This window comes from Dryobates pubescens, chromosome 19 (genome assembly GCF_014839835.1).
Source record: "Dryobates pubescens isolate bDryPub1 chromosome 19, bDryPub1.pri, whole genome shotgun sequence".
In the NCBI taxonomy this organism is placed as follows: Eukaryota; Metazoa; Chordata; class Aves; order Piciformes; family Picidae; genus Dryobates; species Dryobates pubescens.
The window spans coordinates 1,597,622-1,615,961 of record NC_071630.1 but is presented as its reverse complement, the minus strand read 5'-3'; the positions used below and the strand labels follow the sequence as shown (position 1 = coordinate 1,615,961).

The window sequence follows — 18,340 nt, the reverse complement described above, 5'->3', positions numbered from 1 at the left end:
ACCCCACGGCCATGCCCAGCCTGGCTCAGGGCTCAGGAGGATCCCACAGCCATGCCAAGCCTGGCTCAGGGCTCAGGAGGACCCCACAGCCATGCCAAGCCTGGACCATGGCTCAGGAGGACCCCACGGCCTTGCCAGGCCTGGCTCAGGGCTCAGGAGGACCCCACAGCCATGCCAAGCCTGGCTCAGGGCTCAGGAGGATCCCACAGCCATGCCCAGCCTGGACCATGGCTCAGGAGGATCCCACAGCCATGCCAAGCCTGGCTCAGGGCTCAGGAGGACCCCACGGCCATGCCAAGCCTGGACCATGGCTCAGGAGGACCCCACGGCCTTGCCAGGCCTGGCTCAGGGCTCAGGAGGACCCCACAGCCATGCCAAGCCTGGCTCAGGGCTCAGGAGGACCCCACGGCCTTGCCAGGCCTGGCTCAAGAGGACCCCATGGCCTTGCAGACCCAGACTGTGGCTCAGGAGAAGCCTCTGGCACCATGCCAAGCCTGGAGCATGGCTCAGGGTACCCCCAGGGCTCCTCCATGCAGGGGCTGGGGGCTGAAGGTGCCCCCAGTGCTGGGCCCTGGCACGAAGGGGCCATGCAGCCCCAGGACAGCATCTGCTACCCCTCAGCTTCTCCTGCTCCTCTTCCTCTGTTGCCTTCCCACGGACGAGAGCCCCCAGGGCAGGGCAATGCCCCTGCAGGAGCCAGCTGGGGGCCCTCCTCCTGGCCTGGCAGCTGGGCTGTGCCAGCCCCGGCCAGGGGCACCGTGGGCTCCTCCCCAGCACTCAGCCCCTGCCCACCTGCTGGGTGGTTAATAAAGACCCTTCCTGCCCCGGGGGGGCCATGCTCCTTCCTGCCCCCAGCCTCTCCCTCTGGCACAGCCTGCATGCTGCCAGCTCCCTGGGCTCCAGCCCTGCCTCCTGGGCCCAGCTCTGTCTCCAGCAGCCTGGGGGGGCTGTGGAGGGCTGGTGCTGGCCAGGAGCTGCTTCTCCAGCCCCAGGATGGCTCCAGGCTGCAGCACCCGGCAGAGCTGTGCCCCCAGTGCCAGTGGGTGCCAGTGGGTGCCTCTGGAAGGGGATGTGGCAATGGTGTCCCCAGGCTGGCACCGTGCAGGGGTGGAGAGGAGGCAGGAGATGGGAGGGAGCCCGGGGAGGATGGGGATGGAGGAGGAGGATGGAGGAGGAGGATGGGGATGGAGGAGGAGGATGGGATGGAGGAGGAGGATGGAGGAGGAGGATGGGGATGGAGGAGGAGGATGGGGATGGAGGAGGAGGATGGAGGAGGAGGATGGGGATGGAGGAGGAGGATGGGATGGAGGAGGAGGATGGAGGAGGAAGGTGGGGATGGAGGAGGAGGATGGGGATGGGGATGGAGGAGGAGGGTGGGGATGGAGGAGGAGGATGGGGATGGAGGAGGAGGATGGAAGAGGAGGATGGGGATGGAGGAGGAGGATGGGGATGGAGGAGGAGGATGGGATGGAGGAGGAGGATGGAGGAGGAAGGTGGGGATGGAGGAGGAGGATGGGGATGGGGATGGAGGAGGAGGGTGGGGATGGAGGAGGAGGATGGGGATGGAGGAGGAGGATGGAAGAGGAGGATGGGGATGGAGGAGGAGGATGGGGATGGAGGAGGAGGGTGGGGATGGAGGAGGAGGATGGGGATGGAGGAGGAGGATGGAGGAGGAGGATGGAGGAGGAGGATGGGGATGGAGGAGGAGGAGGGTGGGGATGGAGGAGGAGGATGGGGATGGAGGAGGAGGATGGAGGAGGGGGATGGGGATGGAGGAGGAGGATGGGGATGGAGGAGGAGGATGGAGGAGGAGGATGGGGATGGAGGAGGAGGATGGGGATGGAGGAGGAGGATGGAGGAGGAGGATGGGGATGGAGGAGGAGGATGGAGGAGGAGGATGGGGATGGAGGAGGAGGGTGGAGGAGGAGGATGTGGATGGAGAAGGAGGATGGGGATGGAGGATGGGGATGGGGATGGAGGAGGAGGATGGGGATGGAGGAGGAGGATGGAGGAGGAAGATGGGGATGGAGGAGGAGGATGGGGATGGAGGAGGAGGATGGAGGAGGGGGATGGAGGAGGAAGATGGGGATGGAGGAGGAGGATGGAGGAGGAGGATGGGGATGGAGGAGGAGGATGGAGGAGGAGGATGGGGATGGAGGAGGAGGATGGGGATGGAGGAGGAGGATGGAGGAGGAGGATGAGGATGGAGGAGGAGGATGGAGGAGGAGGATGGAGGAGGAGGATGGGGATGGAGGAGGAGGATGGGGATGGAGGAGGAGGATGGAGGAGGAAGATGGGGATGGAGGAGGAGGATGGGGATGGAGGAGGAGGATGGAGGAGGGGGATGGAGGAGGAAGATGGGGATGGAGGAGGAGGATGGAGGAGGAGGATGGGGATGGAGGAGGAGGATGGAGGAGGAGGATGGGGATGGAGGAGGAGGATGGGGATGGAGGAGGAGGATGTGGATGGAGGAGGAGGGTGGGGATGGAGGAGGAGGATGGAGGAGGAGGATGGAGGAGGAGGATGGGGATGGAGGAGGAGGATGGAGGAGGAGGATGGAGGAGGAGGATGGGGATGGAGGAGGAGGGTGGGGATGGAGGAGGAGGATGGGGATGGAGGAGGAGGATGGGGATGGAGGATGGGGATGGAGGAGAAGGATGGAGGAGGGGGATTGGGATGGAGGGTGGGGATGGAGGATAGGGATGGGGATGGAGGAGGAGGATGGGGATGGAGGATGGGGATGGAGGAGGAGGATGGGGACGGAGCAGAAAGATGGGGACGGAGGATGAGGATGGGAATGGAGCAGGAGGACGGAGGAAGGCCCGGCACATCCGCCACGTCGGTCCCTCCGCAGGCTCGGGGAAGGCGGAGGCTCAACCCCGCCGTTGCGGGCGGGTCCGCTGCCGCCGCTGCGCCGGGGCCGGGCCGGGGCTGCGGCTCCTGCCCCCTCGCCTGCCGCCCTCTCCCCGCCGCGCTGCTGCCGCCCGCGGTGTCCCCTCGCCCGCGCTGGGGCCGGGGGCTGCGGGGGCCGTGGCGCTCTTGGGCGGCGAGGGCGAGGGCCGGGGATGTGAGTACCCCCCCGAGCCGACCCCCCCCCAGCCCCGGCCCTCCCCACCCCCGGTGCCCTCCCGAGCCCGGGCTCGGCCCTTTGCCCGCAGGCCGGCCCCGGGGCGATGCTCGGGTACCGGGCTGCCTGTCCCCGCCGTGGGGGTGCCCCCTCCGCAGCCAGCCTGCTGCTGACCCCCCCGCCCCCCAGAGACCCCCACCCCGCGCAGGGCCGGTCCCCGGTACGGGGATGCCCCCCTCGCCCCTCTGGACCGCTCCGTGCCCCGCGGACACGAGCGCGCTCCCGGTACCGAGCTGCCCCCGCCCCGGCGCCAGGCCCTGCCCAGCGCTGCGCTGAGCTCTGGGGCCCGGGATGCCCTCCCGTCCCCATTGCCAGCCCCAGCGGCAGCGCCCGCGGCGGCCAGGGCTGGCCCTCGGGGACAGGGTCTGGGTGTCCCTCACACCATCACCTCCCCAGCTCGGGAATGCCCTCCCAGCACCGGGATGCCCCCCCGGGCAGAGGGCACCCCTCACAGTCCCTCCTGGTGCTGGGGCTCCCCCATGCCATTGCCCACCCCGCACAGAGAGAGCCTCCCAACGCCAGGATACCCTCCAGGACAGAGAGGTCCTCCCAGTGCTGAGATGCCCACATCCCATCACCCCCAGGACAGGGATGTCCTCCCGGGTCAGGGCTGCCCCCTCCCAGTCCCCAGGTCAGAGCTGCCCCATCCCAGTCCCCCAGGCCAGAGCTGCCCCATCCCAGTCCCCCAGGTCAGAGCTGCCCCCTCCCAGTCCCCCAGGTCAGGGCTGCCCCATCCCAGTCCTCCCAGGTCAGAGCTGCCCCCTCCCAGTCCCCCAGGTCAGAGCTGCCCCATCCCAGTCCTCCCAGGTCAGAGCTGCCCCCTCCCAGTCCCCCAGGTCAGAGCTGCCCCCTCCCAGTCCCCCAGGCCAGGGCTGCCCCCTCCCAGTCCCCCAGGTCAGGGCTGCCCCCTCCCAGTCCCCCAGGCCAGAGCTGCCTCATCCCAGTCCCCTAGGTCAGAGCTGCCCCATCCCAGTCCCCCAGGTCAGAGCTGCCCCATCCCAGTCCCCAGGTCAGGGCTGCCCCCTCCCAGTCCTCCCAGGCCAGGGCTGCCCCATCCCAGTCCCCCAGGTCAGAGCTGCCCCATCCCAGTCCTCCCAGGCCAGGGCTGCCCCATCCCAGTCCCCCAGGCCAGGGCTGCCCCATCCCAGTCCCCCAGGTCAGGGCTGCCCCATCCCAGTCCCCCAGGCCAGGGCTGCCCCCTCCCAGTCCCCCAGGCCAGGGCTGCCCCCTCCCAGTCCCCCAGGCCAGGGCTGCCCCCTCTCAGTCCCCCAGGCCAGGGCTGCCCCCTCCCAGTCCCCCAGGTCAGAGCTGCCCCCTCCCAGTCCCCCAGGCCAGGGCTGCCTCATCCCAGTCCCCCAGGCCAGGGCTGCCCCCTCCCAGTCCCCCAGGTCAGAGCTGCCCCCTCCCAGTCCCCCAGGTCAGGGCTGCCCCCTCCCAGTCCCCCAGGTCAGAGCTGCCCCATCCCAGTCCCCCAGGCCAGGGCTGCCCCCTCCCAGTCCCCAGGTCAGAGCTGCCCCATCCCAGTCCCCCAGGTCAGGGCTGCCCCCTCCCAGTCCCCCAGGTCAGAGCTGCCCCATCCCAGTCCCCCAGGTCAGGGCTGCCCCATCCCAGTCCCCCAGGTCAGAGCTGCCCCATCCCAGTCCCCCAGGTCAGAGCTGCCCCCTCCCAGTCCCCCAGGCCAGGGCTGCCCCATCCCAGTCCCCCAGGCCAGGGCTGCCCCCTCCCAGTCCCCCAGGCCAGGGCTGCCCCATCCCAGTCCCCCAGGTCAGAGCTGCCCCCTCCCAGTCCCCCAGGCCAGGGCTGCCCCATCCCAGTCCCCCAGGTCAGAGCTGCCCCATCCCAGTCCTCCCAGGCCAGGGCTGCCCCCTCCCAGTGCCCCAGGCCAGGGCTGCCCCCTCCCAGTCCTGATGGTGCTGGGGTGACAGAGCCCCCCTGGTGCCCTGCTGCAGCACAGGCCCCTGGCAGCCTGTGGCAGGGTCTGGCCGTGGCTGGGGGCCCCGGCTGGGGTGCTGAGGTCTCCATCCTGCTGGCATGGAGGGGAGTGGCACCAGCCCATGGTGGGCAGCAGCTGCCAGAGTCCTGCTGGCAGGCTGGGGGCTCCCCAGGAAGCAGCCCCAGCCCCCCCCAGCAGGGGCAAGAGCAAAGGCAGGGAAGTGTCTCTGGGGGCCACTGCCCCTCAGCATCAGAGGTGCTTCGTGCCCCCCTGGTTGGCATCTGGCTCCTGGGGATGGGGCAGCCAGGGGAGGAGGCTGCTGCAGGGCTGGCAGAGCCACTGCCTTTCCTGGCACCCCTCTGGGCTCCTCCTCTCCTTCCCCACAGAGCCAGGAGGAGCTCTGGGCCCAGCCTGGCCTTGCTCTGCAGTGGAGCAGCTCCTGCTGGGAGAGGAGCAGGACCAGGGAGCCAGGGCTGGAGATGTGACCTCAGGGGGGAGGGAGTTTGACCCTGCCCCACATGGCCTCCTGGTCCCCAGAGTGGCCCAGCGTGGGCTGGAGGGGTGGCCCTGGGGGGCAGGGCTTGGCTGGATGGCTGCACTGAGAGCTGTGGTCAGCAGCTCAGGCTCCCGATGGGGACCTGTGACAAGTGCTGGAGCTGTCCCTGCAGGGCCTGGACAAGGTGACCTTGGAGGGTCCCTTCCCACCCAGTGCCATCTGTGAAGCCCCCAGCCCCCTGCAGCAGCCCCCAGGGCGGCAGCAGCCCCCAGGGCAGCAGCAGCCCAGGCTGCAAACCCTTTGCAGCACAAACTCCACCAGCCAAAGCTGCTGGGCCCTGGGCTCCCTGTGCCAGGCTGCTGGGGCACACGGGGGGCAGCCACACTCTGCCTCTCTGCTGGCAGGTGATGCCAGACCCCGAGGGCAGCAGTAGAGGGGCTGGGTGCCACGGCCTGGCTGCATGCCCAGCCCTCCCTGTCCCGAGTTCCTGTCTCCTCTGGGGCTGCCAGCCTGTGCCATGCACAGCATGCCCACTCCTGGCACAGCCACACCTGCTGCCAGCCCTGCCAGATGCCAGTGAGGGAAGTGTTTGTGCTCCAGTGCCTCGCTGCTCTCCCTCCTGCCCTTTGCAGAGCCAGGGATAAGCAGAGGGGGGCAGGGAAAGGGCAAAACGCCCCAGGGTGCATCCCAAAGGAGCATCCCAAAGCCTGGCTGCCCTGCATGCCAGCACCCCCCACCCAGAGGCAGCACCCTGGGGCTCCCTGGGGCATAGCTCACACCCCAGTGCTCCAGCCCAGCCTTCAGACCCCTCCTGGAACTGGATCAGAGGGCATGATGCCATGGGGAGGAGGCACAACCCTGGGCACAGCCTGGGAGGGCTTCAGGAGCTGCCCAGCAGCCCCCCACGGTGCCATGGGCTGGAGGCACAACCCTGGGCACAGCCTGGGAGGGCTTCAGGAGCTGCCCAGCAGCCCCCCACGGTGCCATGGGCTGGAGGCACAACCCTGGGCACAGCCTGGGAGGGCTTCAGGAGCTGCCCAGCATCTCCCCACGGTGCCATGGGCTGGAGGCACAACCCTGGGCACAGCCTGGGAGGGCTTCAGGAGCTGCCCAGCAGCCCCCCACGGTGCCATGGGGAGGAGGCACAACCCTGGGCACAGCCTGGGAGGGCTTCAGGAGCTGCCCAGCAGCCCCCCACGGTGCCATGGGCTGGAGGCACAACCCTGGGCACAGCCTGGGAGGGCTTCAGGAGCTGCCCAGCATCTCCCCACGGTGCCATGGGGAGGAGGCACAACCCTGGGCACAGCCTGGGAGGCTTCAGGAGCTGCCCAGCATCTCCCCACGGTGCCATGGGGAGGAGGCACAACCCTGGGCACAGCCTGGGAGGGCTTCAGGAGCTGCCCAGAAGCCCCCCACGGTGCCATGGGGAGGAGGCACAACCCTGGGCACAGCCTGGGAGGGCTTCAGGAGCTGCCCAGCAGCCCCCCACGGTGCCATGGGGAGGAGGCACAACCCTGGGCACAGCCTGGGAGGGCTTCAGGAGCTGCCCAGCAGCCCCCCACGGTGCCATGGGGAGGAGGATCCAGCACAGCACAGCTCTGAGTGGCTTTCGAGGGCTTTGGGGCAGGGAGGTGCTGAGCTCCAGTGCTGCCTGCAGCATTGGGGTGATGCAGACCCAGCTGCTCCCAGTCCCCCCCTGCTGCCAGTGTCCCCTCCCTGGGTTCCCATCAGCTGTTCTGGGCCACAGCTCACATCTGTGGGCAGCAGGGCCCCTGTGAGCAGCTCTGCCAGGGCTCCTGTGCCCAGGGAAGCTGCAGTGTGCCCCCAGTGTTGCATCCCAGTTTGGTGTCCCCCATTTCAGGTCCCTCTGGCTCTGGGGGGCTCTGGTTTGCCCTGGGGAGGCTGAGTTGTGCTGGAAGGACAAAGAATTCCTAGTCCTTGTCTCTGGTTCTTTGGTTCCCACCCAGCTTTTTCCCTGCCTGAAGCCCCCCCTGATTGGTGCCCCCCATTTCTGTGTGCCCCCTGGCACAGCCCTGGGCTCTGGGGGGCCGTAGGAGCAGATGGGAAGGTGAATCCCAGGAGGTTCAACGAGGCCAAGGGCAACCTCCTGCCCCTGGGTCAGGGCAACCTCCTGCCCCTGGGTCAGGGCAACCTCCTGCCCCTGGGTCAGGGCAACCTCTCCCTCAATCCAGGCTGGGGAGCAGCCCTGAGGAAAGCCCTGGGGGTGCAGAGCTGGAGATGAGCTGGCACCAAGTGCTGCCCCAGCCATGGCCAGGGCTGAGCCCCAGGAGCATGGGCAGCAGGGGCAGGGAGGGGATTCTGCCCCTCTGCTGTGCTCTGCTGAGACCTCCCTGCAGTGCTGGGGCAGCTCTGGAGCCCTCAGCACAGCCAGGGACCTGCTGGAGCAGGGCCAAAGGAGGCCACAGCAGTGCTGGCAGGGCTGGAAGGGCTCTGCTGTGAGGCCAGGCTGAGAGAGTTGGGCTTGGGCAGCATGCAGAAGGCTCCAGGGAGACCTTCTGGTGGCCTTGCAGTCCTGCAAGGACTCTCAGAAGGCTGGGGCCAGAGTTTGGAGCAGGGCAAGGGCTGATGGCTTGAACTGTGAGAGATTGAGAGTGGAGAGAAGGAGAAATGTTTGGCCCTGAGGGTGGGGAGAGCCTGGCCCAGGCTGCCCAGGGAGCTGCCCCAGGGCTGGCAGCACTGCAGGGCAGGTTGGTTGTGGCTGGGAGCCCCCAAGCTGCTCTGGCTGGGGCTGTCCCTGCTGGCTGCAGGGTGGCCTCTGGAGGACCCTTCCCACCCAACCCCTTCCATGACTGGATGTCTCTCTGGCCTCAGTGCCCAGCAGCTGCCCACCCTGAGGGCATCCCTGCAGCTCTGCCAGCAGAGGCCCCAGCAGAGCCTGGCCCTCAGAAGCCTCCTTTGAAAAAAAACCCTTTATTAGAAAAATAAACCCAGCAGGACCCCATCCTGCCCCCCTCAGCACCCTGGGGGCAGCAGCTCCCAGCCACAGAGAGTCCCTGCCTGCACAGGTGGCACCAAGGGCACCCTGGCGCTGGGGGGGGGTCCCCCCAGGGAGTCTCTGGCAGCTTGGAGGCCCTGCTGGGGGCGCTCTGACAGCCTGAGGCTCCACCAGCCCTGTGGGGGGCACACAGGGGGGGCTCCTGCAGCACAGGGGCTCCTCACACAGCCTCCAGGCCGCCCAGGAGGCATAGAGCAGCTTTGGGGCTAGCTGGTGGTGGTGGGGATGCAGAGCTGGGTGCCCTTGGGAGGGTCTCTTGGGTCAAAGGCTGTGCTGGTAGCTCTGAGGGGGTCTCCAGGAACATGAAATGTGGATCAGGCTGGCTCTGGGGGTCTCTGGCAGCATGAAGTGTGGACCAGGATGGCTCTGGGGGTCTCCAGGAGCATGAAGTGTGGATGGGGCTGGCTCTGGGGGGTCTCCAGGAGCACGAAGTGTGGATCAGGCTGGCTCTGGGGGTCTCCAGGAGCATGAAGTGTGGACCAGGATGGCTCTGGGGGTCTCCAGGAGCATGAAGTGTGGACCAGGCTGGCTCTGGGGGTCTCTGGCAGCATGAAGTGTGGATGGGGCTGGCTCTGGGGGTCTCCAGGAGCATGAAGTGTGGACCAGGCTGGCTCTGGGGGTCTCCAGGAGCATGAAGTGTGGATCAGGCTGGCTCTGGGGGTCTCTGGCAGCATGAAGTGTGGATCAGGCTGGCTCTGGGGGTCTCTGGCAGCATGAAGTGTGGACCAGGATGGCTCTGGGGGTCTCTGGCAGCATGAAGTGTGGATCAGGCTGGCTCTGGGGGTCTCTGGCAGCATGAAGTGTGGATCAGGCTGGCTCTGGGGGTCTCCAGGAGCATGAAGTGTGGATGGGGCTGGCTCTGGGGGTCTCTGGCAGCACGAAGTGTGATGCAGACCAGCTCCAGTGTTCAGAGATCAGCTTGGATGGTGCCTGGGGGCCAGGGTCGCCCTGGCTGGCTCGGGCAGCCCCGCAGCGGCGCTCAGGCGGTGGCGGTGCCGGCCCCGCGGTGGTGCTCAGGCGGTGTCGGTGTCGGTGTCGGTGCCGGCCCCGCGGCGGCGCTCAGGCAGTGCCGGTGCCGGTGCCGGCCCCGCGGCGGCGCTCAGGCGGTGTCGGTGTCGGTGCCGGCCCCGCGGCGTCGCTCAGGCGGTGCCGGTGTCGGTGCCGGCCCCGCGGCGGCGCTCAGGCAGTGCCGGTGCCGGTGTCGGTGCCGGCCCCGCAGCGGCGCTCAGGCGGTGTCGGTGCCGGCTCCGCGGCGTCGCTCAGGCGGTGCCGGTGTCGGTGCCGGCCCCGCGGCGGCGCTCAGGCGGTGCCGGTGGCGGTGCCGGCCCCGCGGCGTCGCTCAGGCAGTGCCAGTGCCGGTGTCGGTGCCGGCCCCGCGGCGGCGCTCAGGCGGTGCCGGTGCCGGTGTCAGTGCCGGCCCCGCGGCGGTGCTCAGGCGGTGTCGGTGCCGGCTCCGCGGCGGCGCTCAGGCGGTGGCGGTGTCGGTGCCGGCCCCGCGGCGGCGCTCAGGCGGTGCCGGTGGCGGTGTCGGTGCCGGCCCCGCGGCGGCGCTCAGGCGGTGCCGGTGGCGGTGTCGGTGCCGGCCCCGCGGCGGCGCTCAGGCAGTGCCGGTGTCGGTGCCGGCCCCGCGGCGGCGCTCAGGCGGTGCCGGTGGCGGTGTCGGTGCCGGCCCCGCGGCGGCGCTCAGGCGGTGCCGGTGGCGGTGTCGGTGCCGGCCCCGCGGCGGCGCGCAGCCCGCAGCAGGCTGTTCCGCAGCACGGGGTACAGGCGGTGGCAGCCGTCGAGGCCGAGGCGCACAGCCTGCGCCCAGGCGTCGGGGGGGCCGCCCTCGCCGCTGCCCAGCACGGCGGACACCTGGTTGAGGGCGGGCAGCAGCGCCAGGGTGAGGCGGCTGGCGGCGCGGCGCTCCTCCGCCTCGCCGGGCTGCAGCAGCCAGGCGCCGTCGGGCCCCGGGGCGCGGCACAGGGCGCAGCCCACCGCCAGGTCGTACATCTCCACGCCGGCGTCCGCCAGCGCCAGCGCCGCGCCGCTGATGGCGGCGGCCAGCGCCGAGCCCCCGTCCTGCAGCAGCAGGGCGCTGACGGTCAGCCGCGCCCGCGGGTACCGGGCCAGCCGCACCGCCGGCTCCAGCGCCTCCCGCAGCGCCGCCGCCGCCTCCCGCTCCGCCTCCCGCTCCGCCGCCGAGCCCGGCCGGCAGCGAGCGCCGCGCCCCGCGAACGGCGCCCGGCGGAACTCGCACAGCAGCCTCCCGCCTCCCGCCGGCGCTCCGGGCTCGGCCGCCTCCCGCGGGCCCCAGGCTGCGCACAGCACCTTGGTGCCGCCGCTCAGCTCCACGTACGCCGAACCCTCGGCCTGGCTCAGCAGCCCGGCGCGGGCGAAGAGAGGCCGCAGGGCGTAGGGGTCCCGCGGGGCTGCGCCATCCTCATCCTCCTCCTGCTGCGCCGGGACCCCCGCCCACAGCTCCGGCGGCTGCGATTCCTCCGGGCCCCGGACCCGGCGGTGATCCAGCGGCATGCCGGGCGCGGGGGAAGCGGAAGGGGAAAGGCGGGAGAGGAGGAAGGGGAGGGAGGGAAGGAGGAAGGGGAGGGAAGGAGGAAGGGGAGGGGAGAGGAGGAAGGAAGAGGCGGGGAGGGGAGGAAGGAAGAGGAGGGGAGGAAGGAAGAGGAGGGGAGGAAGGGAGGGGATGAGGAAGGGAGGGGAGAGGGCAAGGGGAGGAGGAAGGGGAGGGGAGAGGAGGAGGCGGAGCTGTCCCGTCCCGTCCCGTCCCGTCGGCAGAGGCGAGGCAGGGCGCAGGGCAGCAGCTTTTATTGAGGTACAGAGTGTGGGGGTCGGGGGGGGCTCAGGCAGCAGGCAGGGGACAGACCGGGGGGGATGCTGGCGACCCCAGCCCCCACTTCCAGCGTCAGTTCTTCAGCTCCCCCAGCCGCAGCCGGGCAAAGTCCGTGGCCACCCGGAGGGCCTCCTGCAGGCAGCCTACGTTCTTGCCCGTGGCCTGTGCCGAGACGTCCTTCCCCCCGCCCTTGCCGTCCATCAGGGCAGACACCTCCTGCACCCACTGGTTGGCCTTCAGGCCCTTGGCGGCGGCCTCCTGGGGACGGAAAGAAACAGCTGAAGTGAGGTGGAGCTCGACCTCAACGCTGCCAGCAGCCAGGGAAGAGGCTCCAGCAGCAGGACAAAGCTCTTCCAGGTGGATCTTCTGGAGGAGACCGAGGCCAGCAATCCGAGAGCCACAGAGCTGTCAGGGCTGGAAGGCACCTCAAGGATGATCCAGTTCCAGCCCTCCTGCCAGGGGCAAGGACACCTCACACTGGAGCAGGTCTCCAGGGATGAGGATGAGGCTTCCACCACTTCCCTGGGCAGCCTGTGCCAGGCTCTCCCCAGCCTCACTGCCCACAATGTCTTCCTCAGCTCCACTCTCACTCTGCCCTCTCCCAGCTCCAAGCCATTCTCCCTCGGCCTGGCCCTTGTCCTAAGTCCCTCCCCAGCTCTCCTGGAGCCCCTTCAGGTCCTGGCAGGCATCTCTGAGGTCTCCCTGGAGCCTTCTCGACACCAGGCTGCAGAGCCCCAGCTCTCCCAGCCTGCCCCACAGCAGAGGCTCTCCAGCCTTTGATCACTTTTTATCTCAGGCCAAGCTCTCCCTGCAGCTAGGGCAGAGCAGTGTGGGGAGAGCTGCTGGCCCCACTGCAGCACAGGGGCTGGAGCTGCACTCACACCACACAGCATCCACCAAGAGAGAAACTCCTTTGGCAGCCACGAAGGAGGGAGGAGGACTAGAAACTGACACCTTGCTCACAGCCACCTCCAGCCTGGCTGCAAACACCTCCAGGGCTGAGCAGGAGGCTTCCACCACCTCCCTGGGCAGCCTGGGCCAGGCTCTCACCACCCTCCTGCCCAACAACTTCTTCCTCACAGCCAATCTCCAGCTCCCCACTTCTCCTTTTGCTCCATCCCCCCCAGTCCTGGCCCTCCCTCACCCCCTCCAAAGTCCCTCCCCAGCTTTCCTGCAGCCCCCTGCAGAGCCTGGAAGGCCACAACCAAGTCCTGGCTCTTCCCCCATCCCTGCCCCTCTGCCCCCACCCCCAGAAGCACAGAACCTTAGAGGTGGGAAGGGACCTCCAGGGATGATTGAGTCCAACCCCCTGCCAGAGCAGGGTGACCCAGGGCAGTCTGCACAGGAATGCATCCAGGAGGGGTTTAAGAGTCCCCACCCAAGGAGACTCCACAACCTCCCTGGGCAGCCTGCTCCAGGCCTCCAGCACCCTCACCCCAGAGTTTCTCCTCCTGTTGAGGCTGAACCTTCTCTGTTCCAGTTTGCATCCATCGTTCCTTGGCTCATTGCTGTGCACCTCCCAACAGAGCTTGGCCCCCTCCCCTTGCCCCCAGCCCTCAGCTATTGATAGGCATTGATCAGATCCCTCTCAGCCTTCTCCTCTCCAGACTGAACAGCCCCAGGGCTCCCAGCCTCTCCTCACAGGGGAGCTGCTCAAGTCCCCTAATCATCCTCGTGGCTCTCCCTTGGCCTCTCCCCAGCAGGTCTGTGTCTCTCTGGGACTGGGGAGCGCAGCACTGGACACAGGACTGCAGCTGTGGTCTGAGCAGGGCAGAGCAGAGGGGCAGCAGAACCTGCCCAGCCCTGCTGGCCACACCGCTCTTGCTGCCCCTGGGGGCGTCCCAGGCTCTCCTGCAGGAAGTGGCAGAATGGCCACAAATCACCGCGGGGGGAGGGGGGGAAGGAAAGCAATGCTGGTTCCACAGGATCCCACTGGAGAGACGTCCACCATGGGAATGAGTTTGGGAAACTTCCTGCCTCTCTTTTTGGCTTCTCCACCCTGGGAGGTGCTTTGTGCTGTGCTGGCTTCTGCTTGAGCTTGGCTGCGGTGTTTTGGCTCAGTTCTAACAACTCTGCTCTGAGCACAGCCTGAGAGGGTTGGGGTTGTGCAGGCTGCAGAGGAGAAGGCTCCAGGGAGACCTTCTGGTGGCCTTCCAGGGGCTGCAGGGGGCTGCAGGAAAGCTGGGGAGGGACTTTGGAGGGGGTGAGGGAGGGCCAGGACTGGGGGGGATGGAGCAAAAGGAGAAGTGGGGAGCTGGAGATTGGCTGTGGGGAAGAAGTTGTTGGGCAGGAGGGTGGTGAGAGCCTGGCCCAGGCTGCCCAGGGAGGTGGTGGAAGCCTCCTGCTCAGCCCTGGAGGTGTTTGCAGCCAGGCTGGAGGTGGCTGTGAGCAACCTGCTGTGGGGTGAGGTGTCCCTGCCCAGGGCAGGGGCTGGGAGCTGGCTGAGCCTCGAGGTCCCATCCAGCCCTGCCAGCCCTGGGGTTCTGGGCTGCTCTGGCAAAATTAATGTTGGGCAGAACTTTCAACCCACCCCAGCCCCCAGGACCCCCTTGGCTCTCTTGGTCCAGGGGCACATTGCTGTGCCATGCAGAACTTGCTGCCCACAAGCACCCCAAGGTCCTTCTCCCTGGAGCAGCAGGACAGGCCCTAGGCTGTGCTGGTGCCTGGGGCAGCTCCTCCCCAGCTGCAGGACTCTGCTCTTGTCCCTGGTGGCCCTCAGGAGGCTCCCTCTGCCCAGCTGCCAGCCTGGCCAGGTCTCACTGGGTGCCAGCTCAGCCTGGCAGGGTGCCAGCCACCCCTCCCAGTGCTGTGGGTCCAGCAGTGCCCTGGAGCTGGGGGGCAGCTCTCTGGCCCAGCCCTGTCCACACACAGGGCCCAGGACACCGCTCCCAGAGCACCACAAGCTCCATGGCCTGGCAGAGCTGCTCCTCACAGGCCCCCTGGGTTGCAGCTCACCCCTGCTGTTCCTTGTCCTGTCACTGGGCATCACCCCACAGAGCCTGGCACCATCAGCCTGGCACCTTCAGCCTGGCACCCACCCCTCAGATATTTACAGACATTGATCAGATCCCTCTCAGCCTTCTCCCCTCCAACCCCTCCCAGGGGGTGTCAGGCAGTGACTGCCCAGGGCTGAGAGGGCACAGGGCTGGCATTACCTGGGGCCCCTGGCACAGGGCTGGCATTACCTGGGGCCCCTGGCAGAGGCAGGTGATCCTGCCAGGCTGGAGAGAGGGCACAGGGCTGGCATTACCTGGGGCACCTGGCACAGGGCTGGCATTACCTGGGGCACCTGGCAGAGGCAGGTGATCCTGCCAGGCTGGGGAGAGGGCACAGGGCTGGCATTACCTGGGGCACCTGGCACAGGGCTGGCATTACCTGGGGCACCTGGCACAGGGCTGGCATTACCTGGGGCACCTGGCAGAGGCAGGTGATCCTGCCAGGCTGGGGAGAGGGCACAGGGCTGGCATTACCTGGGGCACCTGGCACAGGGCTGGCATTACCTGGGGCACCTGGCAGAGGCAGGTGATCCTGCCAGCCTCGGGGTCCACAGTGAAGAGCATGGCAGCAGTCTGCGGGGAGCAGCTCTTGAAGAGCTTCAGAGACTCATTCAGGGCCTGTGGAGCACAGCAGAGCTCAGCACCACCCTGCTCAGCACCACCCTGCTCAATGCCCAGCCCTGCTCAGCACCACCCTGCTCAGTGCCCAGCCCTGCTCAGCACCACCCTGCCCAGCACCAGCCCTGCTCAGTGCCCAGCCCTGCTCAGCGCCCAGCCCTGCTCAGCACCACCCTGCTCAGCACCAGCCCTGCTCAGTACCCAGCACCCAGCCCTGTTCAGCACCACCCTGCCCAGCACCCAGCCCTGCTCAGCACCACCTTGCCCAGCACCCAGCCCTGCTCAGCACCACCCCCCTCAGCACCAGCCCTGCTCAGCACCACCCCCCTCAGCACCCAGCCCTGCCCAGCACCCAGCCCTGCCCAGCACCACCCTGCCCAGCACCCAGCCCCTCTGCCTCACCCTGCACCCCTGCCCTGCCCAGCACTGAGCCTCCTGCCCACCCCCTGCTGGCAGCTCAGGCAGTGGGCAGGAGCCCACCCAGCCCTGCAGGGCCCTGTGCTAGGCCAGGAGTGGGACACAGAGTGCCCAGCGCTCCTCTGCTTCCTCACCGCCCAGGTGCCAGGAGAGGCAGCTTGGGCACCCGGCACAGGGGAGCAGAGGGCACCCAGGAGCTGCTCAGGCCCGGGGGAGGCTGTGCAGGACCTTCCCTGACCTTAGCTGAGGCTCCAGCTTCCATTTCCATGATGACCAGGGGCTGGTTCGGCTGACTCTCGATGACCTGCTTGGTCTTCTCCAGCACCTGAGGGCAGCAGCAGGGAGAGGCTGCTGGAGCACACAGCGCTGCCGGGGGAGGCCGCAGCCCCGGGGGAGGCCCCAGCCCCGGGGGGAGGCCGCAGCCCCGGGGGAGGCCCCAGCCCCGGGGGGAGGCCCCAGCCCCGGGGGGAGGCCCCAGCCCTGCGGGAGATCGCAGCCCCGGGGGAGGCCGCAGCCCCGGGGGAGGCCCCAGCCCCGGGGGAGGCCGCAGCTCCGGGGGACGCCCCAGCCCCGGGGGGACGCCGCAGCCCCGGGGGAGGCCGCAGCCCCGGGGGGAGGCCCCAGCCCCGGGGGACGCCCCAGCCCCGGGGGAGGCCCCAGCCCCGGGGGGACGCCCCAGCCCCGGGGGAGGCCCCAGCCCATAGGGAGGCTGCAGCCCCGGGGGACGCCCCAGCCCCGGGGGAGGCCGCAGCCCTGCGGGACGCCGCAGCCCCGGGGGAGGCCGCAGCCCCGGAGGAGGCCCCAGCCCCGGGGGGAGGCCCCAGCCCCGGGGGAGGCCGCAGCCCCGGGGGGAGGCCCCAGCCCCGGGGGAGGCCGCAGCCCCGGGGGAGGCTTTGCCTGGAGCACAGCCCTCCAAGGGGCCCCAGGGCACCCCCAGCCCAGCCTGCAGCAGCCTCACACTGCAGAGCCAGGAACACGATGTGGTGGCTGGCAGCTGCCTGCCTGCAGGGCACCAGCAGTGCTGCCAACGGCCCAGGGCATCCAGGAGGGCAGCAGCAGGGCAGGAGCAGCCCAGCCCCCAGGGCACTGCCAGGGCTTCCCCACAGGGCACAGGCATGGAGGGGGCAGGAGAGACAGCCCCACAGCTCAGCTGCCCTCCACAGCAGCACAGGTGGGGGTGCCAGGGAGGAGCTGCCCTCCACAGCAGCACAGGTGGGGGTGCCAGGGAGGAGCTGCCCTCCACAGCAGCACAGGGGGGGGTGCAAGGGAGGAGCTGCCCTCCACAGCAGCACGGGGAGGGTGCCAGGGAGGAGCTGCCCTCCACAGCAGGCACAGGTGGGGGTGCCAGGGAGGAGCTGCCCTCCACAGCAGGCACAGGGGGGGTGCCAGGGAGGAGCTGCCCTCCACAGCAGGCACAGGGGGGGGTGCCAGGGAGGAGCTGCCCTCCACAGCAGCACAGGGGGGGTGCCAGGGAGGAGCTGCCCTCCACAGCAGCACAGGGGGGGGGTGCCAGGGAGGAGCTGCCCTCCACAGCAGGCACAGGGGGGGTGCCAGGGAGGAGCTGCCCTCCACAGCAGGCACGGGGAGGGTGCCAGGGAGGAGCTGCCCTCCACAGCAGGCACAGGGGGGGGTGCCAGGGAGGAGCTGCCCTCCACAGCAGGCACAGGTGGGGGTGCCAGGGAGGAGCTGCCCTCCACAGCAGGCACAGGTGGGGGTGCCAGGGAGGAGCTGCCCTCCACAGCAGGCACAGGTGGGGGTGCCAGGGAGGAGCTGCCCTCCACAGCAGCACAGCTGGGGGTGCCAGGGAGGAGCCCCCATGCCCTGCCCCCCTGCTCACTCGTCTCTGGATGTCAGCCTTGCTGGCTCGGTCCAGGTCGTCCATCACCTTCTTCAGCCCCCTCAGGGCCTCCCTCAGCTCATCCTTCTGCCACTGGGGGATGAGAGCCGTGGCCAGGCTCTGCGCACGCCGGGGGACAGAGGGTTAGGGGCTGCAGGAGCCCAGGGCAGGAGCTGCTGCAGCACAGCCAGGAACCTGCAGCACCCAGCAGACTCCTGCCCCAGGGGCCAGCACCCACAGCAAAGCTGAACTTGGGTCCCATCCATACCACCCAGCGCTGCCAGGCCAGCTCCCCCTGCCCGGGGCCAGCTCCCCCTGCCCGGGGCAAGCTCCCACTCCCTTGGGCCAGCTCCCCCTGCCCCGGGCCAGCTCCCCCTGCCCCGGGCCAGCTCCCCCTCCCCTGGGCCAGCTCCCACTCCCTTGGGCAAGCTTCCCCTGCCCAGGGCCAGCTCCCACTCCCCTGAGCCAGCTCCCCCTGCCCCGGGGCCAGCTCCCCCTGCCCCGGGGCCAGCTCCCACTCCCCTGGGCCAGCTCCCCCTGCCCGGGGCCAGCTCCCCCTGCCCCGGGCCAGCTCCCACTCCCCTGGGCCAGCTCCCACTCCCTTGGGCCAGCTCCCACTCCCCTGGGCCAGCTCCCACTCCCTTGGGCCAGCTCCCCCTCCCTTGGGCCAGCTCCCCCTGCCCGGGGCCAGCTCCCACTGCCCTGGGCCAGCTCCCACTCCCTTGGGCCAGCTCCCACTGCCCTGGGCCAGCTCCCACTCCCCTGAGCCAGCTCCCCCTGCCCGGGGCCAGCTCCCACTGCCCTGGGCCAGCTCCCACTCCCTTGGGCCAGCTCCCACTGCCCGGGGCCAGCTCCCACTCCCTTGGGCAAGCTCCCCCTGCCCGGGGCCAGCTCCCACTCCCTTGGGCCAGCTCCCACTGCCCTGGGCCAGCTCCCACTCCCTTGGGCCAGCTCCCACTGCCCTGGGCCAGCTCCCACTCCCTTGGGCCAGCTCCCACTGCCCTGGGCCAGCTCCCACTGCCCTGGGCCAGCTCCCACTCCCTTGGGCCAGCTCCCACTGCCCTGGGCCA

At 69.4% G+C, this 18,340-nt stretch overlaps 2 protein-coding genes across 2 annotated transcripts in view; both read right to left on the bottom strand.

Moving 5' to 3' along the window:
* Positions 1–10,255: 10,255 nt before the first annotated feature.
* Positions 10,256–11,086, bottom strand: EXOSC6 (exosome component 6). Its single transcript, XM_054170278.1, has one exon. The coding sequence runs from the start codon at positions 11,084–11,086 to the stop codon at positions 10,256–10,258; it is 831 nt and encodes a 276-aa protein (XP_054026253.1).
* Positions 11,087–11,367: 281 nt separating this feature from the next.
* Positions 11,368–18,340, bottom strand: part of AARS1 (alanyl-tRNA synthetase 1) — a 30,588-nt gene continuing 23,615 nt past the window's right edge. Inside the window, exons 17-20 of the mRNA XM_054170218.1 lie at positions 17,271–17,390; positions 15,672–15,758; positions 14,903–15,016; positions 11,368–11,660 (exon numbers count right to left, since the gene is read on the bottom strand). Of these exons, the coding sequence (XP_054026193.1) occupies positions 11,475–11,660; positions 14,903–15,016; positions 15,672–15,758; positions 17,271–17,390 (507 nt within the window). The 3' untranslated portion in view covers positions 11,368–11,474. The remainder of the gene's footprint in view (positions 11,661–14,902; positions 15,017–15,671; positions 15,759–17,270; positions 17,391–18,340) is intronic.

What these genes read in the sequence shown, in the direction of transcription:
- EXOSC6 (XM_054170278.1), bottom strand. Translation starts at nt 11,086, where the DNA reads ATGCCGCTGGATCACCGCCGGGTCCGGGGCCCGGAGGAATCGCAGCCG.